The sequence below is a fragment of the Crocodylus porosus genome, unplaced genomic scaffold, assembly GCF_001723895.1.
Source record: "Crocodylus porosus isolate Cpor-Errol unplaced genomic scaffold, CroPor_comp1, whole genome shotgun sequence".
Lineage (NCBI taxonomy): Eukaryota > Metazoa > Chordata > Crocodylia > Crocodylidae > Crocodylus > Crocodylus porosus.
In genome coordinates this window covers 78684627-78694464 of record NW_017728943.1, presented here as the reverse complement: position 1 = coordinate 78694464, position 9838 = coordinate 78684627, and the positions used below count along the sequence as shown (strand labels likewise).

The following is a 9838-nucleotide window of genomic DNA, read 5'->3' as shown; positions in this document are numbered from 1 at the left end:
GAACAGGGTGAGAGACAGTGTCAAAGGCCTTCCAAAAGTCCAGAAAGACTATGTCCACTGCTACCCCTGCATCTAAGGATTTGGTGACTTGGTCATAGAAGGCCACCAGTTTGGTCTGACAGGACCTGCCTCTAATGAACCCATGTTGGTTGCCCCTAAACATAATCTCCCCTCCTGGCCCCTTGTGCACATGGGCCAGGATAATTGTCTCAAAAAGCTTGCCCAGGATTGAGGTAAGACTAACTGGTCTATAGTTCCCTGGGTCCTCCTTCCTCCCTTTTTTGAAGATGGGAACCACACCGGCCCCCTTCCAGTCCTCTGGCACCACACCAGAGCACCACGAGTGCTCGTACAGCCGTGCCAGGGGTCCTGCAATGACCTCTGCTAATCCCCTCAGCACTCTGGGGTGGAGATCATCCGGACCAGCTGATTTGAATACATCCAGTCCCTCCAGAAGTTCCCTGACTAGATCCTCCCTGACCCTTGGCCTAGGTGCGCCTCCTCTGGGGCCTGAGGGGGGCCCGGTAGGGAGCTGATCTGGTCCCTGCTCAGGAAAATGGAGGCAAAGAAGTCGTTAAATAGGTGAGCTTTGTCGTCTGGTGTGATGACCAATATTCCTAGCATGTCTTGCAGGGGCCCCACGTTACCCAGTACCTTCCTTTTGCCCCATATGTACTACTCTGTATTACTCGAATATAAGAAGACCTTGACTATAAGATGACCCCCCAATAATTAGGTTCTATATATAGAAAATGTATTAAATTGTTGTCGTTTTCAGGTGTAGCATATAATTATTGGAGGTTTGCCTTGAATTTCCCTCTTCCCACTACTACAGCAAGAAAATTAGATTTGGGGTGGCTCCCTTGTCCTCATCCCCACCCAACTTCTTCCCTCATCAGGCCCTTCCCCTCTTTCTCCCTTACTGTCAAACTCTGCTCTCCCTGAGCTCGTGGAAATGAGAAGCAAATTTGAAAACACTGACCTTGAAATAAGCATGCCTGTAGTAAATTACTGTGGGTTCCCATAGACTTAGTTTATCCAGAACTGATGCATTTTACCTGTTTGGAAAATGCTTGAATACAGGTAGGAACATTTTTAAACTGCTTGAGCACAGGAGGAACATTTTTAAACAGCCAAAGGCAGCTCCAAGTTCCTCCAGGTGCCAGCCCTGGGCTGGCAGGGGAAACTAAGGGCATTTCTGGGCTGGCAGGAGGCATGGGAGGTCAGCTCCAAGCTCTGGGGTGTGGGGGAGGAGCTGTGCCTGGCTCTGGGAGCAGCTCTGAGTGGTGGGGAGCTCAGGTCCAAGCAGCCCAGTAAACCAGGCTGGCAGCAGGGAACATGCCCCCTGCTCTGTGCCTCTGGGGGCCTTGCCCTCATGCCGCCTCAGGTGCCTTGGAGGAGCATGGCAGGGGAAGGAGGTGTTAGGGAGAGAGTGGGTTGCAGGCAGCCAGTGCAAAGGGAGGGTGAAATTTGCCTGGCTTTCCTTGCTTGATCCCCAGGAGCCAGGGCAGCATCAGCTGTCAGGGTCTGCCTTTGCCTCTGGCCAGCTGTTTCCTCCATTCTGCACTCCAGGGGGCTAGGGGTCCCTGCTGGAGGGTACAGCTTGTCCTGTAGCTGGATGAGGAGGGAGGGGAGGTGAGGAAGGCAGGAGAATCCCAGGGGAAGTGCAGCTAGTGAAGGTGATCCCGGTTCCAGACAGTCTTGGGCAGAGAACGCATCCCTATGCAAAAGAGCCAACTTTGGGGGATGCACCCCATGTCACAGAGCCGCCTTGGGGGGGGGTGATGCACCCTATGCAATGGAGCCACCTGGGAGAGATGCAGGCTGGGGGGTGCACACCCCACTTTCTCCTGCAGCTAGAGGTGCCCCAAGATGTGTGCTCCACAGGTGCTGGCTGCTACCACGTTGCACATGGGTTAGGGTGTCTCTAGCTGTGGGAAAGCAGGGTGAACTCCCTTGGCCTGTGCCCCTCACCCCAGGTGGCTCCACTGCATGGGGTGCATCCCCCCAAAGCCAGCTCTATTGCATGGGGATGCATCCCCTGGCTCAGCCTTTCAGGAGCTGTGACTCCCTTCATCAGCCATGCCTCCCCAGGATCCTCTTGCCTTCCCTACCGCCCCTTTCTTCTCTTCCAGCTGTGGGACACACCCTGTGTCAGGGACCCCATATCACCTAGAGGTGCAGAGTGGGAGGAAACAGCTGGCCACAGGCAGAGGCATCCCTCTGCCAGCTGTGGCTGTCTAGTACCTGGGGTTCAAGCAAGGAAAGTCAGGCAAACTTTGCCCTGCTTTGCACTGGTCACCTGCAACCCACTCCCCACCTAACACAACCTTCCCCTGCTGCAATGCTCCAAGGCACTCAGGGTACCATGAGGCCAAGCCCCGCAGAGGCATAGAGCAGGGGCCACAGCTCTCCACTGCCAGCCCAGGACACAGGGATGTTACTGCCCTGCCCTGCCCACCCAGCCCTGGGCTCCCCACTGCTTGGGGCTGCCCCTGGAGCTGGGGGCAGCTCCTCCCCCACCCAGCCAAGAACTCAGGGATAAACTGAGCAGCAGTTGTGGCCCTATGCTGCATGGGATGAGCAGGAGCAATTTTCTCCTGTGTTAGCATCTACAAGTGTGTTCAGGTGCATTAATATAAAGCACCATTGGATAGTATCTGTATCCATTGGTAACAGCAAACTCTGCTTCACATTAATCTACTGCACAGCAATTGCTGCGCACATATAGATGGTTATAATTTACTGCACATTAGATTAGTCTAATGTGCAGTAAAGTGCATGTGTAGATGTGCGCACAATGCAAATTAGTCCAAAGTCAAAAAGGCTCATGACTTACAGTATAGTTCAGTGGGCTGGGCACCAGCAGAGCCGAAAGCATTTTAAGCCATGGTGATCCCATAGCTCAACACTACTCACTATGTGAATCTAGATACCTCCACCAAGATCCATGTGTTAATTAGCCCCCCACACACAACTGGAACTAGGTGTTTTTGTTATGAGTCCTGGGATCCTCCAAAAATTTACATATAGATGAAACACAGGGCAACCTGTCCCAGCTCTATGTCATCGAGGGTAGGACCACACTAATCATAAGCACCAGGCTTAGAGAGGGAGTGACAGAGGGATTCTGGGTGTTTAGGGACCTGTTTGGTGATGGTTGCCAGGCATTTAAGGCTGGTGAAGAAGCAGGAATAATTGGAAATGGGATAGAAATGTGCAGCTCAGCTGTGGGAGTGAAGAGGAAGTTGAAATATATGCAATGTAGTGGCTCACCATGACTTGAGAGTCAGTGGTGAGGGGGACTGAGCTAAATGGGCAGTACTATACATATAATCTTATTATGATAGGCTGCCCTAACCTAGCCTTGGGGTCAAGGGAAATACCATGACCACTAAGGTGGTTTTCTTACTGGTTGGGGAAAACCATGAATATGGTAAGGGGTAGTACTCTGGCTGAGGTAATGCAGAGTTAGTCTCCCACTTTCACTTCCAGCGGGAAGATCTTGGCTATACACCGACTTTAAGAAAATGGGAGACTCCTCCCTAGCCGGCTCCCGTGGCCATATGGCTGAGGGCAAGTGAAACTTGGGGGCATCTGAACCCCAAAACCCCTGGGATTGGGCCTGCTCACAGGATGCCCACCAAAGGATTTGGAAGTATCTGAAGTCCCAGGTAGGGAGGGAGGATGGTTGCTGGTAGCAGGGCCACATATGGTTCTTGAATGACTCACATGGATTTGGAACTGATTTGACTTGGGACACGAACAATTTTCCTTAAAAAAAAAAGGAAAAAAAAGAAAAAGGTCAGCCTTTTGGCTAAGATCAAATGTAGCACTAAGGGGAGGGTGTCCAGGCTGACTCTGATCCTTTCTGGTGCCAGCCTGGTGGCAGTTCACTGCGGAGGGAACATCTGGCTGTTTTGCATTTTTTTTTTTTTTTTTTAAGGGCCACACCAAGAAAAGAAAAAAAAAAGATAAAAGGTTCTCATCGTATGTTCGCCCAATGGACCATGTGTTTTATAGTTATGCTTAGTGTTGGCTGCATTTAATCAGCTTCATAGTTTCCATTACTGAGCACATGCTGCTTTTGGCAGCAGTTCAAAGACAGACCATGTATTTAATGAGCTCTCCTTGTATGTGAATATAAGATGAGGAGCTCTCCCCCATGCTGAGTGAGGGAATAAAAAACCTCATCTTATATTTGAGTAAATACAGTATTTGTCACGGAGCCATAAGAAGAACTTGGTCCTCAGACAAGTATCTAGGGGAACAGGCCCTGTTTTTCTGCTAAGCCCTAAGGCCTCCTCTCTTTGCAACAGGAAACTTGACACCTCCACTACTCAGAAAACAAGCCCTGGCTTTACCAGTCTTGTTTTTTGCCACAGCTCTGTCAGCAAGTGCAAAAGACCTTGAACACCTGTTTAAGAATTAGCATCTTTAGAAGCTATGCAAACAGATGTTTACAGTTATACAGGACACTCTTTTTAGGGTCCTTAGTTTGGAGTGGAAAAAGAAGGCTTTTAGGCTCGTCCATGCTGGCAGCATTATCTTTCTCTCTGCCCCTGAAAAACTAGGACATATCTTTCCACACTGAGCAGCAGAGTTTTTAACGTGCAGTGTCCTGACACCTGGGTTCTTTGTTTCAAGCACTCATAATGTTGTTTGTACATATTTTGCATCTGCTAAGTATTGAAAGTTAACACCTGGTTATCTTTCAGTGTACTGCTAAGGTAACTCCAATCCTAGGTTGGTAGGTCATTTACATTCAGACATGCCTATGACACCAACACTTGTCTTTTATTCTGCTGTCCTTGAGAGGAAGTTAATGCTTTCATGCCTAGTAGGTCACAATATAAAACTGAGTCATAGAATCATAGAAAGTTAGGGTTGAAAAGGACCTTAGGAGGTGCTCAAAGCAGAACCATCCCCAACTAGATCACCCCAGCCAAAGCTTTGTCTAGCCACCTTCTGAAAACCTCCAAGGATGGAGCTTCCATCACCTCTCTTGGTAACTTGTTCCAGTGTTTTACTACCTTCCTAGTGAGAAAATTCTTCCTAATAAATAATCTAAACCTCCGTTGCTGCAACTTTAAATCATTGCTTCTTGTTCTGTCATCTGCCACCACTGAGAATAATCTAGCTCCATCCTCTTTCAAACTCCCCTTCAGGTAGTTGAAGGCTGCTATTAAGTCACCTCTCAATCTCTTCTTCTCTGGAATAAATAAGCCCAGTTCCCTCAGTCTTTCCTCATAAGTCATGTCCCCCAGCCCCCACACCATTTTTGTTGCCCTCTGCTGGACTGTCTCCAATTTGTCCACATCCTTTCTGAAGTGGGGGGCCCAAAACTGAACACAGTATTCCAGATGTGGCCTTACCAGTGCTGAATAGAGGGAAATAATCACTTCCCTTGACCTACTGGCAACACACCTACCAATGTAGCCCAGTATGCCATTAGCCTTCTAGGCAAAAAGGGCACACTGATGGCTCATATTCTGCTTATTATCCACTTTAACCCCCAGGTCCTTTTCTGCAGAGCTGCTGCCCATCCAGTCAGCCCCCAGTCTGTATTGGTGCATGGGATTGTTCCTTCCTAAGTACACGACTTTGCACTTGTCCTTGTTGAACCTCACGAGATTCCTTTTGGCCCAATCCTCCAATTTGTCTGTCACTTTGAATCCTAGCCCTACCCTCCAGTGTAGCTACTACTCCCTCCATTGTGGTGTCATCTGCAAACTTGCTGAAGGTGCTCTCTGTGCCATCTTCCAGGCCATTGATGAAGACATTGAACAAAACTGCCCCCAGGACCAGCCATTGTGGCACTCCACTTGATACTGGCTGCCAACTAGACATCAAACCATTGATTACTATTCTCTGAACCCAATGCTTCAGTCAGCTTTCTATTCATCCAGCCCATACTTCCTTAGCTTTCCTGTGAGAATGTTGTGGGAGACTGTATCAAAAGCCTTGCTAAAATCAAAGTACACCACATCCACCTGCCTTTCCACATTCACAAAGCTAGTCATTTTGTCATAGAAGGCAATCAGGCTGGTCAGGCATTACTTGCCCCTGATGAATCCATGTTATTCTAACCACCTTTTTCTCCTCCAAGTACTTAGAAATGGACTCCTTGAGGATCTGCTGTATGATTTTTCGAGGGACTGAGGTAAGGGGATTCAAAACATACTTTCCCTAAAAATATATATATTCCACACATTCCTTACAGTTCTAGTAAACACGTAAAAAAGGAAGGTAGGATTTGATCCTATCTGGTGTAATAGCATAAAGGAAATAAAGGACAGGTATATTTCTGACAATACCACATTGTGTCATTCTGCACTCCTATTAGCTTTTAGGATGATTGCGTTTATTTTTTGGTAAAAGCCTACCATTGCTATTATCATTTTCCTTACTCAATTTCAAATGCCTTGCTAAATGCCTGTGATAAAGCCACGCTCCCAACCATCACATTTCTGGACCCAATGGGAGCCCTGCAAGTAGGAGGACACAACTCTAAAGGCCAGATCTAGCATGTGGGCTGCAGTTTCAGCACCACTGGTATAAATAAACAGGTAAATACAATCCATCATCAGAGAGCCTACAATCTAAACTACACATACATTTGGATTTGTTCTTCATGAAATTCTGAATCTTAAATGCTAACAGCCTGTAAAGATGACTAAATTCTTCTTTAAGATAAGTGATGTCCATCATAACCATGATCATAATCTGCAAATTACACAATCTGTCCAACAGGAACCTAGGATTTCCAATTATGGAATTTTTAATAATCAAAGTTGCTACTTAAAATTATCACATTCATTGATGATAGGTCAAAAACTCATCTAAAAGTTACTTACATTGTGTTTCAGCTCCCCAGATCATTCTGAATTCATACTAATTCTATATACACATAAGGAAATTAAAAGAAGTCCACTTACTTATTTTATTTCTTACTTCATTTACTTTTTCTCCGAGGGATTTTGCTTCAGCAAACCTACAAAATGACAGGTGAAGTCACTCAAAGTTCCTATTAGTACAGCTATTTGTTAATAATAAATTACTGAATGAATACAGATTGCTTTCTGTTTGCAAACACATGCTGGTTATTGTGAACATTTGTCATTTGAATGTTTTTAAATCAGTTCTACTTACAACAAAATTGTTTTTAATAAGGAAGGCAATTCTGATGAAATCAAAATATTGTGTGAGAACATACCGATTTCAACAATGTGTTTTTATTACAGACATTATGTTTTTATTACAAACAATGCAACCTCCCCACCAACTTTACTTATTCTTTACTTTCATTTAGACTTTGGCATTACATTAATTCAGTGGTAGCCAACCTTCTAGCCCTGCAGGCCAAATAAATGGTGCAGGATTGTTCTGTGGGCTGAATCCCTTGTGGGTTTGGCACATGGGATCAGTCCTTGAGTGCAATCCTGCACACTGAATCTGGCTGACCACAAGCTAGTGCAATCTAGCACACAGGGCCATGTCTCTCCACAGGTCTGGAAATTTGGCAGCACAGAAGTGGCAATTAATGCTACCACTGCTCGCTGCCACATGATTTCGGATCAATAATGAACTCTGCGTGCTGGATGCCATGGCTCTGCAGGCCAGATCTGGCCCACAGGCCAATTAGTTGAAAACCACTGCATTAATTTTAATTCCATACACTATTTTAATATAATAGGAAAGTTGAAACAAAACATGCTTTACTTTAACTAAACATAGCATTCGATGGTTTGGAAATTTTTGTTTCATATGAAATTTTAAAATGGCAGGATTTTTTTTTCTATTTTGGAAAGTCAAAAATGTCATTTTTCCACAGAATGGAAATTTCAGTTTCCTGTTTGTTCTATTTGTAAACATTCCCTGAGTAGTTTAGATGAACACAATTCAGACTTTGAGCAGTCTGAAAATTCATAGATTCAAAGATTGTAAGTATGGAAGGGACCACGGAATATCATTGGGCCCAGCCCCCCTTACCAAGCAGGAGAGATAACTGGGGGTCAGGTGACCCCAGCAAGGTGACTGTCAAGTCTCCTTTTGAAGGTTTCCAGAGTAGGCGATTGCATCACCTCTGAAGGGAGCTTATTCCACAGTCTGGACACCCTAGCTGTGAAAAAGTTTTTCCTAATGTTGAGCCTGAATTGATCTTCCTAGAGTTTGTGGCCATTACTCCAGGTTTTCCCCTCGGATGCCCTGGTGAACAGTTGCTCACCGAGCCCGTGATGTACTCCCCTAGTGTAGCGGTAAGCTGCTACCAGGTTCCCTCTCAGCCTTCTTTTCCTCAGACGGAACAGTCCCAGATCCCTCAACCTTTCCTCATATAGCTTGCTGTGTAAGACTCTGATCATATGGGTGGCTCTTCTTTGGACTCTCTCAACCTAGTCTGTGTCTTTGTTAAAGTGTGGTGCCCAGAACTGGATGCAGTACTCCAGCTGTGGTCTCACCAACGCGGAGTAGAGCAGAAGTATCACCTCCTTGGTTTTACTGGAGATGCATTGATTGATGCATGCCAAATTATTACTTGGCTTACTGACTACAGCATTGCACTACCAGGTCATATTCATACTGTGGTCTATTATTATCCTCAGGTCCCTTTCATTCATGGTGCTAGTCATTTTGGTGCCACCAAGCCTGTAGGTGTGTTGGGGGGTTGCTTGTCCCGAGGTGGAGCACTTTACATTTCTTGACATTGAACTTTATCAGATTCCAATCCGCCCAACTTGCTAGCCTGTCCATGTCTACCTGTAACTGTAACCTATCTTCAAGTGTAAGTACACTTCCCCATAACTTGGTGTTGTCCACAGACTTGGCCAGTGAGCTCTTCATCCCCATATCCAATTCGTTAATAAAGATGTTGAAAAGTACTGGACCAAGCACCAACCCCTGCATCCCACTTCTCACCAGGATGACACAGATCCATTCACTCTGACTCTCTGGGTCCTATCCTGCAGCCTGTTTCTCACATACCCGACTGTCTCAGAGTTAAGCCCACAATCCTCCAATTTTCTCAAAAGGTCATTGCGCGATACTAGATCAAAGGCCTTTTGGAAGTCTAGGTATACAATGGCAACCTGCTGTCTTGTGTTCAGGTGACAAGTTACCTGGTCATAAAAGATGAGGTTTCATAAGGCAAGACCTGCCTGTGATGAAGCCATGCTGGCTGTCATTCAGAATCTTACCTTCTGAAAGCTTATTGCAGACAGACTCCTTGATGAACTTTTCTAGGATTTTCCTTACGATGGAAGTTAGGTTGACTGGCCTATTGTCACCCAGGTCTTCCCTCCTGCCCTTCTTGTGGATGGGCACAACACTGGCCCTCTTCCAGTCCTCAGGGACTTCTCCAGAGCACCACAAGTTGTGGAAGAGTTTTGGCAGGGTTTCCACAATGGCTTCGGCCAGCTCCTTTAGGACTCTCAGATGAAGATCATCTGGGCCTGCTGACTTGTATACTTCTAATTTTATTAACTGCTTATACACCAATTCTACGGCAATAGTAAAAAGATGATTATTTCTACCGTGCTCATCCTCTACTCTACCTTGCATGTTTTCCCGTTGGTCTGGTGAACTTCCTTGTTTAAAAAATTTGCAAACCTTATTCACTATGACTAGAATGTGTGACAGGTCACCTAATTCAAATAATATGGCTCTGATTCATAAGTAAATTACTAATACACTTCGTTCATAGATTTCATAGATTTCATAGACATTAGGGCTGGAAGAGACCTCGGAAGATCATCGAGTCCAGCCCCCTGCCCAAAGGGCAGGAAGTCAGCTGGGGTCATAGGATCCCAGCAAGATAAGCATCCAATTTACTCTTGAAGGT

The 9838-nt window shown here is 46.0% G+C and overlaps 1 protein-coding gene across 3 annotated transcripts in view; it reads right to left on the bottom strand.

The window, feature by feature from the left end:
* The window catches only part of KIF6 (kinesin family member 6), a 415530-nt gene that overhangs the window by 106158 nt on the left and 299534 nt on the right, over positions 1 to 9838 (bottom strand). For all 3 annotated transcript variants that reach the window (XM_019549619.1, XM_019549618.1, XM_019549620.1), the window contains one exon: positions 6939 to 6994. In XM_019549619.1, the coding sequence (XP_019405164.1) occupies positions 6939 to 6994 (56 nt within the window). The remainder of the gene's footprint in view (positions 1 to 6938; positions 6995 to 9838) is intronic.